We start from the raw sequence: 13,612 nt of genomic DNA on the forward strand, positions 1-13,612 counted from the left end.
TCCTATTGCATATAGATTGACAGATAGATAGAGAGATAGATGATAGATCGATAGAGAGATAGATAGTAGACATAAATAAATAAATAAATAAAGACATGGATACATATAGATTAGAACAAAATTACAAATAGGAGGAAATTATAAAATTTTAAGAAGACTATAATTTGCCTAACATTGACCAATTGATTATATATGTATATACACACACCCACACACAAATATATACGTGTATATCAAGTGTTGACCAGGGTGCAGTAAAATACATAGAGTTCTAAGTCATACAACTGCTCTTACAGCCACAAATTAGTACACAAGGAAAGAAATTTTGTACTATGCATGTATGCATCAAGGCCTTTAAAAATAGTCATACTCTTTTACCCAGTTACTCCATGTTAATGAATTTTCCCTTGAAAAGGAATAAAATATGCAGTATAATTTATGTTTAAGGATTATAACAATATTTATAATAACATTTGAAAACAATTTGAATGTATGTTCAGTGATAGGGAATAAATTATTTTATAGTATACTTTAAACTAAGACATTACTGATGCACCATTACTTTATGTAACACTAAAATAGAATATGTCTGGAACTTACACTGACATGTTATTAATTGTAAGATATATATCTTGGTTTCAAAGATGTTAAAATATAAAAAAATACATCTTAGAAGCAATAAGTTATGATTATCTATATGATGAATTGCTATGTGATTATTAAAATTTATGGTTTCAAATGATACTTTGATATGGGAAATATCTATAATAAATTGAGAAAAAGACCAAAAAACTCCATTTAGTATAGAATATTTCTTAATTTTTAAAAATGCTAAGAAATATTTCTTACATATACAAGTGCAAAAAAAAAGATAGCAAAAGTACACAAACTTTAAAGGTTAGTTCTCTTTTAGTGATGGGATTCAAATGCTTTTTACTTTTGATTATTATTGAACTTTCACAGTAAAAAAAAAAAAAAAAAAAAAAAAACTCATAGTTTATTTTTCTAGAGCCCATATAAATGATCCTTGTTATTCTGATCCAGATGTTCCAGGACAGACTTTTAACAGCTCACACTCCACCCTAACACTTCATTGCTCATCATTGCCCCAAGAGCTTGTCTCTACCAATATCTATCCAAGCCATCTGGCTTTCATCCTTGTCATTCTTATCAGTTTGCTTCTTTTATCCTCCATCTATCCCCAAACCTAGGTCTTACAGAAAAATTGGTGAAGATGAACATAGATAGTAAGTGATAATGGGGGAAAGAGAGGCAGTGGTTATCTCCATTAAAGATTTAAGCTTCATCTACCTCTCAAATAAAAAGTCTCCTGGTCATAGGCTTCTGAGTAAGAGATTGTGGTATCTCCTGGTTCAATTCTTTCAAATAAAAATAGATTTATATCTATCTGTCTTCTATAGTACGCAATGAAGTGAACTTAATCACTCTGAGAGTCCTTTAGGGTAAATGACCATATCAGTATATGTGGTCTGAGTAGATTAAAAACACTGAGTTTCAAAAAGAAAAATAACCAAAATAAAGTACAATGAAATTCAATGGAATGCTGCCCTTGGAGTGCAGATTTCAAAACTGTACACATGAAAGTCTTATAATAAAGATCCTAGCCTTTATTATAGGAGCTCCTAACAACTGTACATTGCTAAAACATCTATTTAGATTTTCTATTTTTTTCATGAGCCATTTTCAGAGTTTTGTGTCTTTCTAAGAATTTTTTCACTTCATGTAAGTTGTTTAATTTATCGCCATAAAATTTGTCATAGTATTTCCTTACTTTTAAATTTCTGTGAGGTTAGCAGTGATATCCCCTCTACATTGCTAAATGAATCTGACCTATGTTTATTAACTTGTATATCATGGAGCCAGTCACATAACCTCCATGGGTCTCCCATGTATCACTAGACTTTGTAATTTCCCCCCAGTTCTGAAATCTATAAAGGGATTAGGGATCCCAGGAGTCAAGAATTTCTGGAGCAAGTGATCCACTGAATGAGTCATGCTTTTGTGAAGCAAGAGTCCTTAACAAGAGCAGAAACCACATGACACTGTAGGATTCTTCCTAAAATGTGACGGCTTTCTTATCATTGTTTGCATTTGAAAAATGATCACCATTTTAACACATATAACTGATTTCCCCAAACCCAAACATATGGCACTCTATTTATAAAAGAAATACCTTACTTTCCATTTTATGAAGAAGAAATAAGAACTACCAGAGAAACAGCAAGTCAATCTATCTTTATGACCACATAAATAATATTTGCAACCTGAGGTTAACTTCTTTCCTTTATACCTGAATGGTGCTAGAAAAAATGCTAATGTATTTTCATCCCCAAAAATTTGCCAAGAGAGTAGATTTTAGGTGCTCTTACTACAAAAATATTTTTTTAAAGATAACTATGTGAGGCAACAGATATGTTAATTTGCCTGACTATAACACATCACTATATATAAGTATATCAAAATGTCATGTTGTACACCTTCAATTTTAAAACATCGAACAATGTGTCTCAAACACTTCAGTGATGCTTTTGGAGAAGAAGAAGAGGAAGGAGGAGGAGGAGACAGAAGAAGAAGAAGGAGAAGAGGAGGAAGGAGAGAAGGAAGGAGAAAAAAAGAAAGGTAAATAAATTAACAGCACCGAAGAACTAGTATTTTAAAAGAGAATTCTATGCCTCAAATTATTAGTCCAGAGAAATAAGACTGAATTCCATATCACATATCCACTTAATATCTGAAAAGAGAAGCTGCTTCCATACCTGAATTAATGTTTGTGCTACTTATTTCGTTTAAAACAAAAAAAAAACCCTGCTACTAATTAAATGCCATTTGAAAAGAAAGTACTGTAGTCTATTTTAAGCCTTTTAACTGGCACAGGCAACTGAAAGAGAAACCAATGTTTGACTATTGGACTCAAGTCCAACTTGGAAGTGCTCCAAACTCCTGGAACTGCTCACCTATCAGTCTCTGGGAGTTAGAACCCAAACTTGCCATTCAGTTTTGCGAATTCTATCATGTTCAGCTTTTAAAATATTTAATCAAGTCACTTAATTCTGTCAATAACTCCAAGTCCCACAGAAAATGTACGTGAAATAAATGGCAAGCCAACTCAATGTGGCTGGTTATTCACACCCCTTTGTAACTCATGCAGGAGAAAAATTGATAGAAAATCCTTTGGATGCCTCAGAAAAAAGTCAGTTAGAGCCCAAGAAGTTGAAAGCACATGGAGCTCACTAGGATGACTAAGCCACAGGCTCCTAGAGTTTGAAGAACGGCCTCCTTTTTCCTGTGAGGAAACCAAAGACTGGAGAGGTCAGTATGTGCCCAAAGTGGTACCGCTAGTGGCAGAGGTCCAGAGGCCAGCCCTCCTAACCTGGACTCACATGACTGCTCCAATTCTGCCTCTGCCATTCTGTGTGACCTCAAGCAAGTTACTTAAGCTCTCTGAGCTCTATTACATAGACAATAAAAGCAACTCAATGGGACTAACTTGAGTAACACATTAAGTAACATATGTGAAAGCACTATGTGAGTCATAAATGGACTAGACTACAAAGGTGTGACTTAGTAACATGTCAGTCTAACATTTCCATCAAAACATTGAGCTAGAATTGTTCCTTGGTTATGTTCATCATCCTTTTCCTACACAAAGTGCTTCCTCTACTTCCTTTCTTTTTGTTTGTTTGTTCATTTGTTTTGAGACAAGGTCTCGCTTTATTGCCCAGGCTGGAGTACAGTGGCACAATCACAGCTCACTGCAGCCCCTGCCTGCACTCAAGCCATCCTTCCACCTTATCCTCTCGAGTATCTGGTACTAGAGGTGTGCACCACTACACCCAGCAAATTTTTATGTACTTTGTTAAGACAGAGTTTCGCCATGCTGCCCAGGCTGTTCTTGAACTCCTGGGCTCAAGTGATCTGTCTGCCTCGGCCTCCCAAAGTATTGGGGTTACAGGCATGAGCCATTGCACCCAGCCACTCCCTCAACTTTAAAAATAAAAATAAATGTCCCTTCCCAGGTCCCCTGTGGCATTCCCTTCTTGCTCAAACACCCTCAGAAGCTTTTTCAAGTACCAAGGATACTGCATTTGGCTTAAGATTTTTTTACTTACTGCAACCCAGTTCATCAGACCAATCACCACAGTCATCCGCATCATCACACACATTGTCGTGTGGAATGCAATGTCCATTGCCACACTTATATTCATATTCCGTACAAGGTTTAGGGGTTGGTTTTCTACCTGTATGTAAGAACAAATTAAAATCAAAACTTTTTCTTTTGTGAAGCAAGATACTTCCTTCTATGACAGAGGCAGTTTGTGCTTACCAAATAAACGAGTGCTTCCCTACATTTCCCAGTCTCCCTTGCAGGTGGGTTAGGACCATGTGACCAGTTCTAGCCAATGTACTGTCAGTTGGAGGTGCCATGTGTCACTACTGGGCTGAAGCAATGAAAAGCGCACGTGCCTCCTCCATGTCTCCTGTGCTACTGCAACAACCTTGGAAGCCATGCGTTCCAGGCAGCACAGCTGCAAGATGCAGGCTGGCTGTGGAACCAGTGTTGGCCTTTATATGAGTGCTCAATAAGGCTTCATTATGTTGCACCCCTGAGACTTTAGGATCTGTTGGTTGCAATAGCTAGTATGAATTGCTCCAAATAACATAGAGTGATAAGGGAAATAGAGTACTTCCACAACAAAAACAAAAAATATTTGGCATTGGATTAACAGTCAGGAGGCAAGCAACAAGGACACTGATAGTGGAAGCAGGAAAGATGGAGATCATGTTATGCAAAGTCAAAGCATTTGATAAAGCTATTGCCTCAGAAAAACTGGAAGGCAGATCACATGCTTACTGAACCTGTCAATCATGGAGTGAGGTTAGAAGATAGAATGTTAGTAATGTGCATTGATTGCCATTCCTGAGTTTGGCAAGATAGTATAAGAAAGAGAGAAGCTAAGGGAAGAACTGGTTAACTTACAAGCAGAAATAAAATAAAGCCCAGAAATTTGCTGTGTGAGAAAAGTCAACTGTATCTACATCCCAAACAATAAAAGTCTGAAGTTTAAAAGGCTTTGAGACATGAAGGCCCAATAAAACCTCCTCATTGGATAAAATGACTGCCCATCTATTTTTCTACATGGATTGGATGTAAGTGACAATAAGTTCAGACAGAACTATATGAGGGAAAGAAAGCAAAGAAAAAAGCAGATTTGAGAACTATGGCTCAAAAAGAGCACTAGGTCAGGTTACTAACTTTTAGAACAGGCTAGAAGCAAACAGATCAAATGCCTGGTAGGTTTCTGAGAGCAAGATATAACCAAATAAACCAAAATGCTATGACTGTTTGAGACTTGAAAAACAAAACAAAACAAAACAAAACAAAAAACTATTGGGCTCCCGGCCTTCTATAAGCAAGAAGTGGAGTGAGAAAGCTGTGTGGGTCCTAATGGGAGCATATTTCCCCTTCCCTCTTCATTTGAAGAGGAAAATAGACAAAGAAAAACTCTCAAAGGGTAGAGTCAGAAACAATGAGAGACATTTTGACACAGGAGCTCCTGCCAGAGCAGAGGCATGAGCTAATCAATAAATACCCTCCACTCCCCAAAGAAGGGACCTTTACAATGTCTGCCCAGAGTGACTATGTGATTTACTCTCCTTTCCAAGCCAGTGTGCTTTTGAAAGTGAAGGTGGTACTATTCATAGTTCCACTGGGGCAGCAGACATGAATCAGGACTGTCCTGTACCAACATGTGTCATCCTAGCCTAGTGGGACTTCAGAATTGCTATAGGTTGGTGACTGCCACGACTCTCTAATTCTTTCTTTCCCATGGGAGTGTTTATTTCTATTGCGTTGCCCCTGTTCCGCCGCTACCTATCGGGCACAGATGGCACCAATTGTTTATTAGTTTATGGGTCTCCCAACCAAGAGGAACCACATCTGGAACAACTGATTGAGTGGCTACTGCCCATTACCCAGAGGTCCTGGATTTCAGTTTCTGAATGGACTAAGCTATGTCCCTTGGGAAGGAGTTAAGGGTGTTCCACGTATGAGAAGAAAATCATAAAGGAGTATTTAGTTACACAAGGGTAAATTGTATGAGAATGCACATTCCTCCTTTTTCCAGTCTCCCTTACAGTTAGAGCGGGGCCATGTGACTGGTTCTGACCAATGGACCACGAGCAGGAGGATATCTGTCATTTCCAGGCTCAGGAAGTTAAGAAGCTGTGTGCTTCCACCATGTTGATCTTCTCCTGCCTTGGCAACCTTGAATGTGTTCCTGATGGCATAATTATAGGATGGAGGAGGGTTGCTAGACAGTCATTAAACTTTACATGAGTGAGAAATGAAACTTTGCCATTTTAAGCCATTGAAATGTCGCAGTTTGCTTCCTGTGGTGGCTGGTAGTGGTTTCCTAGACTAAAATCCTGCTCCTTGAAAAGAATAAAAGTTTATGGATTCTGGGATTTGATCATGTGCTACAAATGTCTTGCTCCATTTTTTTTTTTAAATGGCATTTTTAGTAGGGGAAATGGAAAGAGATTTTGGAGAAGGGGGAAATCTGCTCAAATTTTTAGAAAATATTTTATTTCTGGGCTTTCATCCTTTTGTGCTATGCCTCAAATAAATTAATGCTATAACCACAGATTCATCTCTGCCAATAATAATAATAACAGGAATACAAACTTGAAGGTTGTGGTAGTGTCAAAGTCCTCCCTGACAGACAGTCTCCTCTGGGACAGGGGCTAGAAGTAAGCATTCTGTGGCAAAGCATTCTAATACAACATCAATATAAGAAACAGAAAGTGGAAAAATTGAGAATTTATCTTAATTTTCCCAGGTACTGTCTTTTTGGAGAAAAAAAATAACTGGAGTCAGGGAAATGATTTTCCTCACTGACTTTTTTCTAGGCAAATTAAATTGCCCAGAAAATTGGTCAACTTTCTCCTTCAATGGATAGATTTTAAAACATTTTGAAAGTGCAGAAAAAGCACAGATATTTCAATGCCTGAAATGTTAAATGCAGCCAGTTTGAAACTTCTATCTTAAACTAATCTATCACTTTTCTCTTCTGGGAAATGAATTTTCATTTTCAACAAGGATATTAGATAAGCTCTGTTAACACCAGGGCTGCCTTGCTTCACATGATCTCTGCAGCTGTGCACCTGCCTAGATTAGCAATTAGCAACTCCTGAAGGCTGAAGAATGATCAAATCTTATATCTGAAAAAATAAACTATTAATTTGTGAGGTGTGGCTCAACCAGTATTTAGTGTTTGTTCTCAGTTTCTTATGAGAAAAGAGGAGGGGAAGGCTTATTAAATGTTTAAACAAAGACTGAAAAATTAATGGATTTGCCAGCATTATGCTCAAACGAGACAGGAAGAAACAGGCAGGGTTACATGTAAGCAATGCATGTGTTTGTATGGTCTTGTAAACAATTATGTCAGCAGAGATCTGCAATCATGGGCACAACTCTATAGAACAAACTGAAATCCCAGAGGTACATTTTCCAAACTCCAGACCACTTAGGGTCCTTCCTTTTTCCTTCTCCCTTTTGACTTTTGCTTACAGTGCTCCTCTGTCTCATCAGTTCCATCTCCACAGTCATCCACACCATTGCACACCTCATGACCATAAATGCAGCGATTGTTGTCACATCGGAAACGGTTTGGTGAATTACAGGGAACATTCACTGACAGGAAAGATGGAAAAATGAAATTACAAGTTAACAGTAGAATCTAAGTGTCAATATCTAAAATACCCCAGTGCCAGCACCAGGCTTGCTTCATTCATGCACTCATTTACTCATTTGATTAATCAATCAGCAGATACACTATATATCCAATACACGCCAAGGTACTGCGCTAGGCACTAGATATGATGGGAAACAAGAAAGACACAGTCCTTGTCCTCATGGAACTTTCATTCTAGTAGAGAAACAGACTTTTCAAATTAACCATTCAATTACAACTACGAAACATCTACTGGGGTGATCTGACATAAGTTGGGGGAGGAAGGCTTGGAAGAAACTTCCCATAGATTCTGAGTCAGGGAGGAGCATGGCTGGTCTCTGGACCTGAATAAAGGCCTCTGTTGCTGGAGCATGGAGTGTGGAGCACAATGGTGGCTGTGAGGCTGGACAGGCTGGCAGTACATGGGCTCTTATCCTAATAGCCAGGAAGTCATTTGTTTGATCCTTCTGATGGCAGTTGTCATAGAGTATCTAGAGCATGAGTCTTTTACTGAAGCTTTAAATTGTGCTGGATTTTCCTTCCTGAATTCCCTCACATCTTACATTTAAAATCGATATCTCATAATCAAACCCTGACACACGTGCTGTCTAGAGTGAGACCTCTAGCTGCTGCCTGTACAGCTGTGAGGAACCCAAGGGTAGTCCCCAGGTCCCCTACTTGTTTGGTACAGGTAACATGGTTCACTATACATGTACCACAAACTCAGTGAACTCAACATACATGTGGTCTTCACATGTGATCTTCCACATGGAGGATTTGGGCTGTCTGATTTTCCTTCTGCCATTGTATCACACACATGGATCAAGAGGAGAGACTTGTAATAAGATTGGTTGAGGGGAAAAGGTCAGATCTAAGGGCTGGTTCTTGGAAGTATTGTTAATAGAACTATTGCAATAATTACTTGCTGTGAAAGGCAAGTTCAATATTATAAAACAGTGTTGGAAATTGTTTCAGGTAGCTGTGTCTCTGACTCTCCAAAGTTTATTTTTACTAGCTATGGGCATTTTACCTTATGGAGAGAAGAGATTTCCTAAGGACTTCTTTGAAAGTTAAACATGTCTAAGATATGTCTCAAGATTCATGAAGTTCAAAGCAAAATAAGGCTAGTTCCTAAGAAGTAAAGAAAAATGTTGGGATGCAACTGTGAAATATAATGAACATTAATTAAAGTTTTCTGAGGAGAAACAAAATACTAAGACATATCATTTTCACAAGTCAAATCTCTGGGCTAAAAATGAGTAGTGATGAAGCTGGGAAAGGGGATGGAAGGTGCAATGTGAACTTCCAACAGGAGTGCTTCTCAAAGTCTTGTCTCCTAGGTTAAGGGCTTTTACTTACACAAAATCCTGACACTTTAATTTGCATCAGAATCATTTGAGGGGCCTGTTAATGTATAGATTGCTGGGCCCTTAATTTTCTCACAAAATTAAGGCCATCTTGGAGAAAGAGCTTAAAAAGCAGAGTCTTTGAGTTAATGTCTTTCCTTCCTCTACTTCTCTTGGGCTCGATTTTTTATTTCTATTTGGATAGGGTGCATCCCATGAATTTGCATTTCTAATATGTTCCCAAATGGCACTGACATTCCTAGTCCAGGGAAGACACTTTTGAGAACTATTACCCTAGAGTTTCTCCAGTGGCTCCAAGCATGTAGCAAAATGACTAAAGCAAACTCTATTTTCGTTCACTTCATTAAAATCAGTAGTTCTCAACCAGGGGACTAAACTAAAAAGCTAAGAAGCTTTTTAAAAATATATATGTGCAGGCTTCATTCTTGGAGATTCGCTTCATCAGGTCTAAGCCTAGGGTGAGGCCAGGGCATGTGATTTTGAAATACCCCTTCTCCACTGCTACTGATATGTACCTGAATTGAGACTCACAAACAAACAGGGTTTAAAATATACATATATATATGTATGTGTGTGTGATATATATATATGCGCGCATCATTCAGCAAGAGGGAATTAGATGGCCTTGACTTACCATGTTAAAAGGAAGTGACTGTAAAGATTAAGAAAGTCTTAGCATTTTCTAAAGGTGCTCCAGGAAGCTCTAGGGGTTTGGAGAGGGTACTTCCAGGGGCACCCAATGTAGGATACAGCAGGAGAGGTACAGCCTCCTCCTTACCCTTCCTCAGACTTCAACCACAACAGACCTGCCTTTATTTATGCACACTGGGTTTCCAAGCAACATTTCCTTTAAAGACATTGTTTTCTAAGACCATAAAATGTTTAAAAACATGGAGGTTTTCCCAACTTTCTCAGGTTACAGAGAGAATTGAAGCTGAAAGACCCAGTGAAATAACACCAATACTTATCCTGTGTCCAGTCCTAAACAATTGTACAACTGCTCTCCAGGCTCACATGCTACATGTAAGAAACACTGAGATTTGACAGACAACACCACTCCCATTCACTCCGTTTCTCTCCCTCTTACAGCACAGATGAAGTTCTTCATCTGAACCATCGCCACAGTCGTCATCGCCATCACATTTCCAATATGGAGGGATACAAACATGGTTTTTGCATTCGAACATAGTCGCCTGGCAGTATGCACCATCGGGAAAGCGTGTAGCTGCCATGGAGAGAAGACATATTCAAATTATCACGCAAATTAACTACTTTGGGGAAGCTTCCTGCTATTTCTCCTTTGGCTCTTGCCATTATAGCCTGCTCTTCTTTATTCATCAAGATGTATAGTGGCCTTGACCTGTCTGAAAGTCAAATGGACTATGTCTTAAGGGCAGTTATCAGAGCTCAGTTTCCAATGGTATGAATCATCCATGGCATGGACAGCACTGGACTTAGTCTCTATAGGCAAATGTTAGGACTGGTTTTACCCACATACATTTATAAAGTCCTCTTTGGCAACCACACCATCAACAACCATCATGGATAGTTATCATGGATGATGGTTATTGTTGATGGATCAGCAATAATGATGTATCAACAGTTTGCATTTATTCAAGTGATCCATAAAGATTCAAATCTGAGTAATCATACTGACTTTCCAGTTTTTGTAGGGAAAAGAAAGAGAGATCCGACTGTTACTGTGTCTATGTAAAAAAGGAAGACATAAGAAACTCCATTTTGATCTCTCTCAGTCTTCTCAGTCTCTTGTCCCACCTAATGAGAAATACCCAAAGGTGTAGAGGGGCTGGCCCCCTTCAAGTTTTAATCATTTTTATACCCCATGATGTGACTGAAAAAAATTTTAATGCCATAAATTCAAAATGTTCTAATACCCAACCCTAGTTCTTTATACTAGTGTATTCATTGCTTGAATATTTTTTATCTGAAATGTTTTTTATCTAATTAATGATTTGTATAGTAGGTGATAATATATAAATACTTTGTTAGCACAAATTACTTAATATATTCTCCATTTAAAATAGCAAAGAAATGCACTTGAACGGCCATTGTGAAATATATGATTATGATGACTTAGAACTCCGGTGAACTGATCATTATCAGTGCATGCTGAAGAGACAATACCTATGGCCTTTTAAACTAAGAAGTGGTAGCTGACTGATGTCTAAACTATCATATCCATACTCTCAGGTAAACAGTACTACATATGTGTCTAGGGACTTACGACAATCAGCTTCATCAGAGGCATCCAAACAGTCAGCGGTTCCATCACATTTCAATTCACTGGGTACACAATGTCCACTTGTACACTGAAAATATTCAGGATGGCAGGTCCTCATCTCTGAAGAGAAAAGATTGTCATTCTGAGAAGGCCTTGTCATTTTCAGGCAGAGATTAGGTACCTGGAGTACAGTGGGTACTCCATCACATTCCTATCTACACCCTGTGACTGGCTCACAGCAAACCCACAACTTGTGGTTAGCAAATTAATACACTCTCAAAACTCACACTTTCCCCACTCAACATACGGAGATGGAAGTACCTAGCTCCCTTCTATTAAATAATCTCCAGCTCTTAAGCTTTTCTTCAGAAATCAGAATTCCCCAATTCTCAATGTTTTCTAATTTTCCTAAGACCCAACACCAAATCAGTAAAGAGCTATAAAAATTACTTTGGGTTTAGGATTCCTTTCTCAATGATCTGACCTCTACACAAGACAGTCATAGTAGTACGTGTATATTCCTTAAGGTGACTTTCCGTGGAATAGTAGCAAGATCAACGTCTTTGTTCACAAAGCTAATGCAGATTAAAATCTACTCCTAAGAAGGGTTGATATTAAAATTAAATTTTTTAATTCCTTGCTATTTTCCTCTATTATGACTGATCTAGACTGCTATGAGTTAAGAATAATGCATAGAAAATACAGAGCAGAAGATACTGTGTTATGCTAAGGTTTATATATTACACATATACTAAAATCATTTTCCTCTAAAAGCCTTATGAACACTAACGTGAAGCCCCTACACTGTCACAGTACAAAATTCTATGGTAAGCTTCTCAAATGACAGTTACCACAGTCCCGTTCATCTGAGTTGTCCCCACAGTCGTTGTAATGGTCACAGATCCATCGTGAGGGAATGCACTGCTGATTGACACATCGAAACTCGCTCTCCGTGCACTCCCGGGGCGCTGGAAAGGAAAGGCACCTGACCATGAGCGTGCACCAGGAATCACACACAGGAGACACCGTGTGAGCTGGCCAAAGTGCCCGGGTGCCCAGTGCCCTCCTGTGTCCCAAGCCCCAAAGGTGTGCTTGGGCAAATCACTCACCCTCCAAAACTAGACCTTTCACCTTAATTTTGAGTCTGTAAAGAATGGCCTTTGTTAAGAAGTTTGTCCAAAGGTGATTTTTTGATCTCTCTTGCTTGCTTTCTCTCTCTTTTTTTTTTTTTTTTTTTTTTTTTTTTGAAACAGGGTCTTTCAACATTGCCCAGGCTGGCTTTGAACTCCTGGACTAAAGTAATCCTCCCAGCTCAGGCTCCTGCATAACTGGGACTGTAGGTGTGTTCCACCATGCCCAACTTGATTTTATCTTAATTTTTTTTATTTCATGAAACTCTAGATAACCTCTTATAGGATTCATCATGAACTTTTATTAATAAAAGACAAAATGCCAATTGGATTACCCTTTTGTATAAGTTTTTAGCTAATTGATATTTGCAGATGTAGTTAGTTTCCTAAATCTCTCATTGCCTATGGCAAGTGGTGATCACTTCTTTCTTCCAAAAGATAAATAACGTTAGAATGTATTTCATTAGTCGATTAGAAATTGATGCATATCATGAGTCAGTGATATACATTCTGGACAGGGCTTCATTAAGCTTGCTTTCAGAACATACATTGAGTGTGTTCTGACCATCTAGTTTGATATGATCTCAGCTTCTTGACTTCGTTTCCTCAACCTCCCTATCCAATGCCTTGTAGTCAATACCTTCAACTGGGAGAAACTAAAATCTGTCCTGTTATTTAACTATTAGCCCTCTTTACAGTCAGCTATTCTAGGAAGTGTAATAATGCAAACACAAGTTCTCTCTCCTCTCCTGTGAAGGCCATTTTGGGGAAAGAGCTTAAGAAGCAGTGTCTCTGGGTTAGTACCTTTCCTCTCTCTACTTCTCTGGTCCTGGTTTTCTATTTCTATTCTATTTGTCTTTTTATATTTTTCCTTTATCATAAGTCACCACAACTTCTTTTGGAAAAAAAAGTTGGGTGTGAATAAATTCGACACAGAAAAGATATACTTCGGTAAATACCTTCATCCAAAAGCTTGATTTGAAACACCTCAGAAGGAGAAGATGCTTATGTCTCTAGTGGAAGAGAAAGTAGAAATGTACTGACCGGCAGAAAGAAAGAGATCAGACAGCTTGATATCCTACCCATTGAGGATCAATGACATGGACAATTGAATTATGG

The 13,612-nt window shown here is 38.3% G+C and overlaps 1 protein-coding gene across 1 annotated transcript in view; it reads right to left on the reverse strand.

The window, feature by feature from the left end:
* Positions 1 to 13,612, reverse strand: part of LRP2 (LDL receptor related protein 2) — a 220,105-nt gene that overhangs the window by 28,809 nt on the left and 177,684 nt on the right. Inside the window, exons 59-63 of the mRNA XM_073019794.1 lie at positions 12,215 to 12,331; positions 11,367 to 11,483; positions 10,209 to 10,346; positions 7,592 to 7,714; positions 4,131 to 4,259 (exon numbers count right to left, since the gene is read on the reverse strand). Coding sequence (XP_072875895.1) covers positions 4,131 to 4,259; positions 7,592 to 7,714; positions 10,209 to 10,346; positions 11,367 to 11,483; positions 12,215 to 12,331 — 624 coding nt within the window. The remainder of the gene's footprint in view (positions 1 to 4,130; positions 4,260 to 7,591; positions 7,715 to 10,208; positions 10,347 to 11,366; positions 11,484 to 12,214; positions 12,332 to 13,612) is intronic.

This window comes from Chlorocebus sabaeus, chromosome 10, assembly GCF_047675955.1.
Source record: "Chlorocebus sabaeus isolate Y175 chromosome 10, mChlSab1.0.hap1, whole genome shotgun sequence".
In the NCBI taxonomy this organism is placed as follows: domain Eukaryota; kingdom Metazoa; phylum Chordata; class Mammalia; order Primates; family Cercopithecidae; genus Chlorocebus; species Chlorocebus sabaeus.